General features: G+C 46.4%; 1 protein-coding gene across 11 annotated transcripts in view; it reads right to left on the bottom strand.

Annotated features, from left to right (window-relative positions):
• Positions 1 to 13836, bottom strand: part of MARCHF10 (membrane associated ring-CH-type finger 10) — a 465874-nt gene that overhangs the window by 108053 nt on the left and 343985 nt on the right. For all 11 annotated transcript variants that reach the window (XM_078645087.1, XM_078645089.1, XM_078645095.1 and 8 more), the window contains one exon: positions 10684 to 10850. In XM_078645087.1, coding sequence (XP_078501213.1) covers positions 10684 to 10850 — 167 coding nt within the window. The remainder of the gene's footprint in view (positions 1 to 10683; positions 10851 to 13836) is intronic.

The following is a 13836-nucleotide window of genomic DNA, read 5'->3' as shown; positions in this document are numbered from 1 at the left end:
GCATGTTATTGATTAGCTTTCTTTATGTGAAGGACGTGGCCCGTTTTAGCATGTGATCAGTGAGCAGTCGGTCCTCTAACGGGGCTGATTCTGGGACTACCGTGTCTGGCGGTATCACTGCCAGCAGTGCGTGCCGTATTTGAGTGTACCTGTATGATTCGGTTGAGCCCAGGTCATATTGTAACTGAAGTTGGGTGAAGGGTATCACCGTCCCCCCCTCCCACAGGTCACCTACCGTGGAGATGCCTATGTTGTCCCACCGGTCAAATCCCTTGCTGTGTCTCAACTGTCCCAATTTTCTGGTGTCCCAGAGTGGAGTAAGTTTAGTAATAACCCCTCCCCATCCTAGCTTGGCTTGTGCTGCGTGCCAGAGTGTAACCGCGTGTTTAGTAGGGCCTTCCAGTTTCAGTGCCAGCCCTTTGTTGTAAAGGGCTGCAAGCATGCTGTTTGTACCCAGTTGATCTCTGTCCGCCCTGTACGCCGGATCGTCCTGCGGAGCGTGGATCCACTGGTTGATGACTTTCACGTGTGCAGCCCAATAGTATAACTGTATGTCAGGGAGTGCTATCCCGACCTCATACCAACTCTTGTGCAGTTTTGCTTGTGCGATACGTCCAGGGCTGTGGCCCCAGAGTAATGTGGACACTTGTGCATTCACTTGTTTAAAATATCGGGGTGGGACAGGAAACGGTGTGTTTTCAAGGGCATAGAGAAATCGCGGCAGGGCCATCATTTTGTACAATGCCGCTTTACCCAGTAAGGTAAGGGGCAGGGATGCCCAGTGAAGCACGTCTCTTTTCAATCTTTCCAGGGGGGGCACCAGGTTTTTGGAAAGAAAGTCTATTGGGTCTTTCATAATGTGTATGCCCAGGTATTTAAAGGAGTCACTCGTTATTACGAGCAGACAATTGGATGGCAGGCACGGTAACCCTCCCTGTAGTACACATAGGACCGATTTAGACCAGTTTATCAGGTACCCTGACATCTTCCCGAAGTTATCGCATATGTGGAGGAGCTCATGTATCGAGCGTTCTGGGTCCACTAAGTACACCAATATGTCGTCCGCATAGAGGGAGATGTGCTTCTCCCAGCCATCCCTCCACTGTATTCCTTTCAGTAAGGGGGTCCCTCTGATCAGTGTTGCCAAGGGTTCTAAGACCAGCGCGAATAGGAGCGGTGACAAGGGGCAACCTTGATGTGTCCCTCTTGCCAACGGTATCTCATCCAACGTGTGACCATTAGCTAATACCCGAGCCAAGGGCTTCGTGTATAGGAGCCGTATCCACGCGCAAAATTTGGGACCAAACCCCAGACGTGGAAGGATCACAAAGAGATATGTCCATTCCACCATATCGAAGGCCACCTTCGCATCTAGTGATAGTATCACCGCTGGATCTGTCAGTGATGGGGCCTTCGCCAGCACTCCATGGAGGCGCCGAAGATTTAGTGCTGTGTTCCTATTAGGCATGAAGCAAGATTGGTCTGGGTGTATTAAAAGAGGTAGGTAAGTTATCAACCTGTTGGCCAACAGTTTAGCTACAATCTTTGCTTCTGCATTCAGTAGTGATATAGGGCGGTAGGAGGTACATTCAGACAGGGGCTTGCCCGGCTTAGGGATTGCTACAATTGTTGCTAGTCGCTGGTCTGGCAGCAGTCCGCCCTTCTCCAGGCTTTCGGTATACATAGCCAGTAGAGGCGGGCTCACAGTTTCCGCCATCCGTTTGTACCATTCAATCGGGATTCCGTTGGGTCCCAGCGCTTTTCCCGCCTGAATCGATCCGATTGCTAAATGCAATTCCTCGACCGTAAGGCTCGCTTCCAATTCTTGGGAAGCCTCCTGTGTAAGTGTTGGCATCTCTATATTCCTTACGAACTCTGTTACTTCTTCCTCCGTTATCCCCGAAGTCGGTGTGTAAACTTCTTGAAAGTGCTGTGCCAGTGTGCGTACTATTCCCTCCGGGTCTGTCATAAGTTGTCCCCCTGTTTGCCCTATCTCTCGTATTCCTCTGCTGCCCTTCTCTCGCTTGACTAGCCACGCCAGCAGTTTGCCCGCTTTGTCTCCTACATCATAAATTTTGTGTCTAGTTGCTGTTATGTGAGCTTCTGTCTTTTCCTGCAGGTACAGTCTGTGTAGCTGCTGTCTAAGATGCAAGGTATGCGCCGTGTCTGGTGTGGGGTTTGTTGCGTGATCTGTGTCTGCTGCCTGTAGCGCTATTTCCAATTCTAAGAGTTCTTTCTCCCTATCTCGCCTATGTCCCGTGATAGACGCTATTGCTTGCCCCCTTATTCCCACACAATTGAGGGTGAGGTGACCGATGTAGCGTTTTCTACAAAATAATGCTTTGTGGTTGCCCGCAAGTCTCCCTTTATCTGGGGAACATGGAGGTACCTTGGGTGTATAGGGTATATTCGCCTGCGAGATTTCCTTTGGTAGGAGAAAATCAGGATTATCAGGGAGTGATCAGATATTCCCCTGGGCTTGATATCTACTTCTACAACATTCTGCAGGCCCGTATTTAACATCATAAAATAGTCGATCCTGGACAGACTATTATGCGCCGCTGAGTGATACGTGTATTGGTGTGCCGTGGGGTGTGAGTGCCTCCAGACGTCTGTCAGGCCCATAGCTTCTGTGAATCCCTGGAAGCGAGAAGCGCTAAGCAGTGGTGTTTGGGGCGGATATCTATCCCTGGAGGCGTCCATTGTGGCATTAAAGTCCCCTCCCATAATAAGATCGCCCTCATGCAGTGCAAGGAGGAAATCGCTCAGAGCCGGGAGCGCCACTGCGTGTAGTGCCGGGGGGGATGTACACTGATACTACATTGAGGAGTTTCACTTCCCACTGGCCCTGCAGTGCTGCGAACCGCCCCTGTCCATCTATTTTTGTCTGGAGCACTATGAAGGGAGAGTTTTTCTTCACTAGGATTCCCGTCCCGCTGGATCCAGAGGAGAACTCTGAGTGTACCACCATCCTATAACCCCAGCTATCCAGTGCTTTGCATGTCGTCCCCGTGAGGTGTGTCTCTTGCAGTAATGCTAGAGTGGGGCCTTGGCGCTTCAGGGCCTGCAGTACTAGTCCCCTCTTTATTCTATCACCCAGTCCGTGGACGTTCCACGTGACTAGCTTCAGAGATGTTACCTGGGTTTCCTGGGCTGGGTTGTGGGCTCCATCAGGTTGTGAACCCCGTGCCATGAGTGCTGTGTGTGGACGTCTGGGTTTGCCGTCTATGCAACATCTTTGAGGGTCTTCTCACCTTTCGATTCTCTGCCTTACTACCAATGCCTTTGTAAACTAGAACCAAACGAGACCAAGTCTCAACATCCCTTCCCCTAGTCCCTCCCCCCCTCCCTGCCTCCCTGCTTAACGGACTTAGAACCGCCTGCCACACCAACTCAGTAGAGTGCTTATTCCCCACCCCAACCATAGTACTTGCTTGACCGGGGTAAAGAGTCCAAGGAAGCGCCAGTCCTTTTTCTGCCTCCATGGCCTGTCTCAGTCCGGTGTCCGAAGCGACACGACCATGGTTTTACTTTCAGGGAGCGTTGTCTTGGAATTCATCCGATTGGCAGGGTCATTCTTGATCGGCCACCTCTGCTTCTGATTGTGGTGAGTGGTTCGAGTCCAGACATCGTGTGTTCTGGTTGCTCGGGTCCTCTTCGTCTTCGTGACGGTGATGGTTTCTGCGCCCATTACGTTGCTTTCCCACTGTACGCCATCCTTCGAGCCAGTCATAAGCCGCCTCAGGTGTCTCGAAGAACCATGTCTTGTCCTCTGCCACCACTCTGAGTCTCGCAGGGAATAGCATGGAGTAAGGCAATTCCTGCGCTCGTAGAGCTTTTTTCACTTCCATAAAACTTCGTCGGCGCCGGGAGACTGCTACCGTATAGTCCGGTAAGAAGGCCACTGTCGAGTTATGGATTTGGATTGGTGGGGAAACTCTCGCTATTTGTAAGATGGCGTCTCTATCACGAAGATTAAAGAGTCTGGCGAGTACTGGCCTAGGAGGAGCTCCTGTTTAAGGCTTACCTCCCGGAACCCTGTGGGCTCTTTCCACTGAGAAAAAACTGGATAAGCCCTTTGGTTGCAGTCTTGTCTTCACCAGCTCCTCTACGTACAGATCCATCGCCCGTGTTCCTTCAGTTTCTGGAATACTCAGGATACGTACGTTGTTCTGGCGTGAGCGTCCTTCCTGGTCGTCAAGCTTCTCCGCTAGCTGCTTGTTATCCGCCTCCAAACGGGACAGGGCTGTTTGTAGTTCTGTCGTGTCCGCCACCAGCGATTTAGTGACGATTTCCACCTCTTTGACTCTGTCCGTCATTTTCTGGAAGTCCGCCCGGAGAAGATTGACATCCGTCGATAATGAGCCCACTGTGGTTTGTACGACGGAGAGGGCCGCCATAATATCCTTCAGTGTAACCTTCTTACCCCCATTTCCTTCCGATCCCTTGTCCGATGAGGTGCGTCCCTCGGGGAGTGGTGGGAATCCTTTGTCGTAGGCAAATTTATCAAGCTTGGCCTGCGTACTCTGAGTCCGTGGGCCCCGGCCCAGCATGTTCCCTTCGGGGTGTGACTACTCGTTGCGTTTGTTCTGCGCCTCTCTGGCTTCTATATCCAGCCAATCGTCACTCTAGAGGCCTTGCACCGGACTTTGTACAGTAAATGACGTGTGGAGGCACGTGTGTGCGTTTCGCAGGGGTCCGACACCGTGTGTGGTCTCTTTCGCTATGTCGTACGTTGCGTATGTCCCTCGCCCTCTAATTCGCCTTGTTATCTTTCGCCGAAGCGCCTAGGCTCTGTAAGTGAGGTTTGGGTCCCTGTCCAGTTATGTTTTAATACTATCTGCCTCCAGCGTGGGGTGGGAGTGGAATACTGCAGCTCTTCAGGGGCATACAGGGTCTCTCCAGCCTTCCAGTTCCGGCCCTCCACAGTCCTGTGCCTGTAATGTGTGTGTGCCACCACGTCCCTCCGGCACTACACGACCTCCTGGTTATTGCTCACCCCGCTGACTTCCTCACGCACTTGTTGCCCCTTGCACCGCGGCCTGCGCCGCTACGACCAACCGGCCGCCGAGTTGAGAACCATAGATGGGATTCAGTCCGACAAGAACAGCCTGGTAGGAGGATACGTCACTGCGGCCTGGCGATTGTGTGCGGCCACTCTCACAAATCCGGCATTTGTCTGCGTCACTTGCGTGTGCCCCTCGCTCTTCAGAGCTCCTTCTGGTGCGTGCCGGTGATATATGGGTTCTCGGCCTGCTGCGCCTTAATGGTGTCCGCGTTTAGCGTGGATCGATGGGGGGGAGGGGTATCTGGCCGCGCCCCAGGAGTGCTCGATGTTTATACCTCTATGGATGTCTATACCCCCAAAGTCCGGTGTCTGCACGGTGTTGTGCCCCCACAGCCTTCTGTCTGGTTTCCAGCTTTGTTCGCTGCCACTCGAGCTCCCGTTCTGTGAGGGTCCCGTAGGCCTCCCCGCGTGCGTGCTGTTACCTCCATCGTACCATGTGCGTCTCCGTTCGCTCTGTGATCTCTGGGGTATCTCCGCTACAGCGCTCAATGTTTGGGTCTATTGGCGGCGCCCCTCCTCCGCTCCTCGCCTTCTGTTCTCTGCCAACTGCTCGTCTTGTTCCCGGTCACCAGTAAATCGAGGCCCCAGTCTCTGCTACTTTTTAGGCCGTCGTCAGACGTACTCGATCTCTATTGCCCCCCGATGTCGGAATTTCACCGGCGGTGTACCGATCGATGCCGCTCGGTCCCGGACTTCGACTCAGGCCCCTGGAGTTTCTTAGTTTGACGGATTATTGGGCAGATTGGTGAAAAGAACTACGCCGTCCCCGGAGCTCTTAAGCTAAGCAGCCATCTTGCTCGGTTGTTAGCCAAGCCCCCCGCTGAGAAGGCTTTTGATAGGGTCTCCTGGCCTTATCTATGGGCAATAATGGTGAGGAAGGGTCTGGGGTGGGAGTTTATTGGGTGGATTAAAACATTATATATGAATCGCACGGCTACAATTTCGCTAATGGGGGAGAATCAGAGATAGTAAAGATCCAGAGGGGACAAGGCAGGGAAGTCCATCTTCCCCCCCTGCTATTTGCCCTTTATATTAATCCTTTAATTCACTGAATCAAATGCTTCAATTTTGCTGATGTCCACCAGTGGTTAGGACACTAAAATTCTGGTATACGCAGAAGATCTAGCTATTGTTACTCCAAATCCCACCCTGGCAGTAAAGGAAATTGAAGCAGAGGCCGACCGATTGGGCTGTATCTCGGGTTACAGACTCAATTGGGACAAAACACAGACACTTATAAATGAGAATACCCGGTTTGAGGATACACAAGTAGTATTGAATGCTGTATATCTGGACGTTAATATTAATGCAGATATGGATAAAGTGGTAGAGGGTACCTTAGGCCCACTAATTAATAAAAACTAAGACCGAGTTGCTTAGGTGGAATAATCTTAGACTCACCTTGGTTGGCAGGAGCAATCTAATTAAAATGATGTTTCTCCCCAGAATTTTATATTTTTTCAGAGCCATGGTTTAAGGCTCTGGATAGTCTGATCAGGAGGTTTTTATGGTCTTATGCCAGACCCAAGAGGGCTCTGAAGTTCCTCTCCCTTTCAAGAGAGCGAGGTGGCTGGGCAGCACCAAGCGTCCGGCTGTACTATTGGGCCTTGGCGCTGCAACAAATAATCCCTCTACTGTTTGGCCCAACTCAAGAAACGGCAACCCTCAATACTACCCCGCCATGTTTTGATTTGACCCTCGGTGATAAGGTCTTTGGATGTCTGTGTTGACAATTAGAATATGGCTATTTTCAGAAAATTAGGTTCAAGACCCTATTATATGCATTTTGAGTTTGGACTAGTGTTTGAAAAAAACGTAGGATTGGCCGGTTTATTTTTATACTGCCCTCCAAGATAACCCTCTATTACCGGATATATTTCATGATCCCCACATTAAGCGTTGGGGGGGAAATTATGATCCTGATGATACAGGCTTTAGAATCTTTGAGTCTCTTAAGTCTAAATTCACGAATCCAATGATGAAGCATGACACCCTAATAGGTGTGTAAGGGCATTAGGATCTGACCTTTTGGTAACCCCACAACAGTAATACTATCCTTGTGGTTTCACCACTTTGTGACCACTTGGTCTATGAGGAACTACTCCTGCCTTGATGATCAATTAGTTTACTTTTGGGAGGAGCATAGGCATAGGACCTTTGAAAATATTGAGCTGTTCATCCCACACTGATATTATAAGTGCATTCTATAGCTCGGGAATGTCAGCAATACACTTCAACTAACTGGGGAAAGGGCTGTAATACAGACTCCATTTTGTGCAATAAAGGGTATCCAAAATGGATCTCGCAGGTCTCTGCAGCCAAACACTTACAGACAATATTGAATCCTGCTACCAGATGTCAGTGCATGGTCTGGAAATTACATTCAAGTGGAACTGTACACGCATGGGGCCTGTTCAGCAGCACCAGTCTGAAAAATGGTACACTGCCACCACCACTTAATGTAAAGGCCCAAGGACAAGGACAGTAGCCTCATGTTGACAAGAGAGCACGTGAGGTGCATCTCTCCAGACCACAGAGCTCCCAGGCTCTGGGTTCCAGAGCCATAATGAAAGCCTAGGCCTCATGACTGCATTCTGTGCTAGTCCACAAAAATATCAGGATATCAGAAAACCCACAGTTGCAAGCTTGTAATACTATGCAAATGTGTTTGTATTTTTATGTGTTTGTATTTTATATAGCGCACTTCTACCCAGAGGTCTCGTAGCGCTGTATTCATACCGCTGTGGAACCCATCCTGGCTTTCCTGTGAAATGTCCACTCCTGGGCACCCACAAGGTGAAGCCAGGCATCCAAGCGCTGCTGGGGCCGTTGTGGAGATTAAGCAAGCTATTGCCCAGAGTCACAGAGTGGGACCCATGATTAGACTAGGCACTGAGGCGAGAATTATCAGGTCCAGGGAAATTGAGTCCAAGAACCGCCGAGGCGGGAATTGAACCCTGGTCCCGGGCCAGACTTCTGCATCAGGGTCTGCCGCTCTAACCATTGAGCCACACTTCTCCAGCAGGATGCAAGAGACATTCTAACAACTTCTCAACCAGTAATGGCTCCAGATGGGGGTGCTGCGGGGCAGTGAGGCGGGGCAGGGGAGCGGCAGGTTGGGGGGGCTAGTAAACCACGGAATACGGCTGAATGGAGGTAAGTACATAAATAAATAAATAAAACAAATTACATTGCACACGCTGGATTGCCATTTTGCGTTGCAACGCGCGCAATGTAATTTGTTTTGTTTATTTATTTATGTACTTACCTCCGTTCGGCCGTATTCCGTGGTTTACTACCCCCTACCCTCCTCCTCCCACACCCAGCCTCACCGGCCAGCAGCACTTCCTCCAGGAGCCGCTATTGTTCTCAACCCATCATGATATAGAGGCATGGTGGGCCTGTCAAATTTTCTTATTGTTGTTTTTCAAAGACAAATGCCAAAAGATTGGATTTGCTTTTCAAAACAAAACGTAATGGCCCTAATCAGCTGGGAACCTTCCAGTGCATCAGAGACAGGAACCAGCATGTCATACATCATGGACACGGGCAGTCAAAAACAGTGTTAAAGGTATCGTTCTAAATACAGAGTCTGACTCCATGGGACAGTGGTTCTACAGCAGATATAGAGCTGGAAATGGATCCTCATTTACAGATAGGCAGGCAGGGGAGCCACAAGATGAATGGAAGATCCACATTTACCATCCACAACAAGTGGATGTTAGCTGAGTAGTAAGCCCAACCCACTTTGACTTTTCGTTTGCTCTTCATTTCATTTTAACTTAGGGAGACACATTCATCCAATTGTTTTTTGGTTACTTTTGTGATTATTTCATGGCTGCACACAGCAAGGTAGAGTGAGATAATTGGTTTGGCTCTGACACAGCCTGTCTTGAAGAAACTACTGGAAAGCACTCAGGCATCTTAGACTTCTGTGCAAGAATAGGAAAAGATGCAAAATTGTGTACTTAGTTCTTGCTTCGCCACTCTTTCTGCAGGATTTAGAATCCCTGGGGGCAAGAGGTCAGATGTCATACATGGAGGTATGGGTGGGAAGCTATATTATCATTATACACATACATTGTACATAAATGCAGACCATAGCCAAACCATTTCTTCAACTTTAAAGAGTGAGTGCAGTGTCTGCTTTACCTATTAATGGATATGCTGTTGGGAACCAGGGGGAGCTGTACTTTACAACTATTTCTAGCCCGTGTAACTGTAGAGCAAACATGCAGCACCATCTGCTATCCTTATCATGATGTGATTCTTTAGGGAATTTCATTGCAGTCAATTCTTCAGAAGTAACAGCTACTGGGATGTCAAGACGTATCTCATGTCAGTGTCAAGTCCATATCTTTTTTTTGTGACGGGATTCTTAGCGCGCAAACTGGTACTCAGAGGAGAGTCCTGGTGCTACTACAGAAGAAGGGCTATCGAGAGGGAAACGAGAAATGCAGTCAGCATTTGAAGAAAAGCCAAGTTTTTAGGTTTTTCCGGAATAAAAGGGAGGTTTAATGCATCTGAGTTCCAGGGGAAGTTTATTCCATAGAGAGGGGTGGAGGAAAGAAAAGGATAGCTCACTTAACATCAACATTTCATCTAATACACTTTATGCCATCTATGTTTTATTAAGAATGTATCGGAGGATAAATGCAAGACTTTTTCTCTGGATCTTGGGGTAGTCAGTGGCTACTAGGCCTTATGCATTTGTGCCTCAACAACAGAGAAAACATTGCACTCAAACTGTAATACCTCTTTATGCACTTGACTCAAAAGAGGTCGGATGTCCAATTTTTTCTATAATGTGATATAAGCCCATTTGACTTATCTGATTTTTCAAAGACTGCTTTGTCTTGAATAATTATCAGAAGGGGGTAATGCATCAATCTTTTGTATCATTGCCGTTGTGCTAATACAATGTGCATTGTGAATTTATGGTGATGCCTGCCCCCAGCCTAATACACTATATTAAATGACATCAACACCTTCCCTTTGTCTTAGGGCTGGGGCGGGGACAAATTACCTGCATCATTATCAATGCTCAAAGTTTTGATCCAATTGCACTGTTTGCAAACCTTAATAAATAAATGTTCTAGAAAAATCATTTTCTTTCTGCTGTTAGCCCTATTTCCTCTTTTAACATTATAGGATCATCCAAATTCTCTGATACATGATCATCTGCATGCATATAGTATGAAATGACAATGCTGAATTTATTCTCACACTTGTCAGTAGATTAACAGTTATATGACACAACCCATAGGAAGCTCCTCAATGCTGCCGGGCCACTGAGTGACTGCATTGGATTTCCTTAATTATTTTTTAAGTTACCTTTAACTACAGAGACCAGTAAAACAGACAATACCTAACTACCTACACACAGGTAGATTCATGCTACATTCAATAACAACAGTTTATCCTAAAAATAGCTGAGTTTTGTCACAGGTTGGCAATCTACTTGACCATGTATCTTTTAACAGGTGTCCTACAATCCTACAATCCGTCTTTAAGCTTTGGACCAAATGCCATCTTGTATGATTTCGCTGACTACAAAGGGGTGTCAAAATCATTGAGAGCAAATGGTGTCGTGTTTGGTGCCTTGGCTTCCTCACCTGAGGTTATCTTTGCCTTCAGCCATTTTGTCAGACACTCCTTGTGCACAAACTGTAGACTGCCTCCACATCGGCATGGCTCTAGCAGAGGGTTGTCTGCTGTCCCCCCAGAAATGAGACAAATCCGGCACAGATCCCCTTCCTCTTCAGAGTCTTCTTCCAGCAGGCTAAATGAATTACATAATGCATTAAATGTGATTTTTCAGAGCTCCTAGGATCCATGTAAACAAGTCTGCCACAGTTGTTAAAAAATAAAGACCCAACAGGAGGCCATTGACACTTTGAATGGGATAAACCATTCGCTCTACATCAATTACAGGTCAATAGAACAGATGGTAAGCCTGTCTAGGCAGTGGCCCTGGTAGAATCGTTACATTAGCCATCCATAAATTTGACAAGTTTCCACTGTTAGAGTGTGGACGTTTTCACCATGTATTGCACAGTTATTGGGAAAAAATCAAATATACTATGAGGAAACTGAAATAAAAATTCATACCATTTACAGATACTTTCAAGGAGAAATAGAATGGCATTGATACTAAACAGAACTTAAAAAAGCTTTATAAAACTCTGTATCTGAATTTAAGTATACTTAGGCTTTCCTGTTTTCAGTTTCTATTTTTGGTCCATTCTGGTGGGGGGTTTCAGTGTTTTCAAGTGATTTCAATACCTTAAAACAGTGGTTATCAGTAGTTACACATTTTCACACCATTAAAAACAACAGAAACAGTGTTTTTCCTGTGTTTATGGAATATTTAGCTTTTATTATTGCTTGCTTACTGCACTGATAGTGCATGGTATATAGACAGTGTACATACAGTGTATATGAGGTCCAACTATATTTTGTGAATCAAACTTATTGTAGTACACCATACAATACTTCTTCAGTGCGCTCGCTCTTTCCTTCCCATGTAAACTTTATTTCTGTTGCAAGGCCCTCTCAACATTTACACTTGAGACGGGCAATGCCAAAACATCCAGTGCACAATTTGCCAACACTGGTCACAGACATAGCTTTCCATATCAATACTGGTGCACTTAAAGATTGTGATTCTCTGGGCAGCTTCTGCAACATTTGCTTTGAACTGGGCACTTATGCCCTCAGAGTTATTGAAGCGGTCAAAAAAGAAGCAGCACTTGTGAAACTACGGAAACAATTCCCCTTTACGGAAGGGATCTAGAACTTGTACAGAGCACCCCAGTGAGGTTACATTTACTTCAAATGCCATGGTTGGTGAAGGGACATTTCTATGCATCAAGCCATTTCTCATACATTGTAAAATAAAAGTTCCTGAATTTCTCTCCAACATTGCTTTGCTTACTAAGTGGCAAGCACTTTAACATAGAAAATGTTGCAGTGCCAAAGACACCAAAGGTGTCGCACAGCCTACTCTCAAGGAGATGTTTCACATTGTAGTGTAGTTCCTATTATCCCAATAGGCTCTGCGCATTGGAATAATATCTTCAATAGTATAGACCTAGGGCAGAGGTTAACTAGGTCTTCTACTGACGATATTAGACTTAAAGTTTTTGGTTTTGCCAGCTAGCTCAGAGTTCACTAGAAACTTTTTCGAATAGACAAGGAGGAGTTTAACTTCCCTGGATAGACAAGAAGGGATTTAGTTTCTGACAACCATAGAACATGACAACTTTGTTCTCCCCCAATCAAGAGTGTATCTCTAGAGTCGTGTGAAAACAAAAGACAACTTATTTTACTCAGTCAGTACGTGCATTCTTAGTTTCACCAGTTTGTAGAGAAAAGGAAGAGACGGGCGTGTTCAATAAAAGATGTTATTTATTGATCAGTCTCTTTTCTCGTACAAGAGAAATGAATCGATAATATTGCGATACTTATGGTTAAGTAAAGTGCATACAATAAAAGCAGAAGTATAAAATAATACTGCAGAAGCATTGATATGGTTTCTAAGCCATATGATAGTTAAAATTGATAAAATAGATACATACATATATACATTTGACTAACCGTACTCAACTGGTGCTTCTAACCACGCCTACCCCAGTGTACCTGACCTAAGCCTAATACGTGGGCGGGAGTAGATAAGTAGCAGTTTAAGTTAAGTTTGTTTTGCCAAGTGACTGACTCAAGAATTCTCTGCAAGGGGTTGTTCAGTTCTGTACCTGAGATCTAGAATGGTTGAGGGCTGGTATCTCTCGTCTCTGGTCTTGATATTCCAGCTGCATGCGAGGGCTGCTTGGAAGCGCCGGAGCTGGATTTCTCGTCAGGAGAAAAGCAGCTTCTCGTTCTCAGCGCGTCAGGAAGGCGGGGCAGCGCGTGTGGGCTTCGCTCTCTGCTGGGCTCCTCAGCGCGTCTCGCTGCTCCGATCTCGTCACCACCACGTGTGTTTGCTTAAGGCAATGTCGGTAATATTTATACCTGTAAGGTGTCGAGATTGACGTAAGGATGGACATGGATGCGTGAATAAGGATGTCATACGAACGGGCTTGTTCGCACATTCTTTTGCTCAAGTTCTCGGTGAAATCAAAACAATGGCCGCAGGGATTTTCCCAGGTTGTCATAGGTTTGATTTGTTTTGAGAACTCCGTATGCCTTATCAGGGGCTGGAGGAATAGTGCTTGTCTAATTAGATGGCATGCGTTATTACCTAATCAGATAACACGTTTCTGTGCCGTGGTGTGGCTTAATCAGATAACGTTTTTTTGCACCGAGGGTCGGCTGCTAGTTAAGTATTAACCAGAACAGGGCCGGGAATAGGGGAATCGATACAGAACCTATAGGAATACATCACACCCACTCCACGCTGACTATGTCCATATTTACAAGATCTAGGCATAGCAAATACACTAGTAGAGCATGTGTATACCGTACCACCCCAAAATACATCCATATGCATTTTTAACATGAAATATACGAAAAGATATATATATATACATTATATGCACTCAAGCAGTATATTAATGCTAAATATCACGCATATTCATACATCATTATTAATAAAATATGAAAATTAAACATGAAATGGCTCTTAATACAGAAGAAAAAAAAATGCGAGACCATTTCATCACAAAATAAAATATTTATGAACAGGCTAGAGGGCAGCTAATGATTCTAAAGTTCCTAAAATAGAAATATAGTTCTCTAAGAATAGTTTCTACTTTAAGCAGAAGATAAGT

This window comes from Lissotriton helveticus, chromosome 5_1 (genome assembly GCF_964261635.1).
Source record: "Lissotriton helveticus chromosome 5_1, aLisHel1.1, whole genome shotgun sequence".
NCBI classification, from domain to species: Eukaryota; Metazoa; Chordata; class Amphibia; order Caudata; family Salamandridae; genus Lissotriton; species Lissotriton helveticus.
The sequence above is the reverse complement of the archived record's forward strand: the minus strand, read 5'-3'. Positions and strand labels throughout refer to the sequence as shown.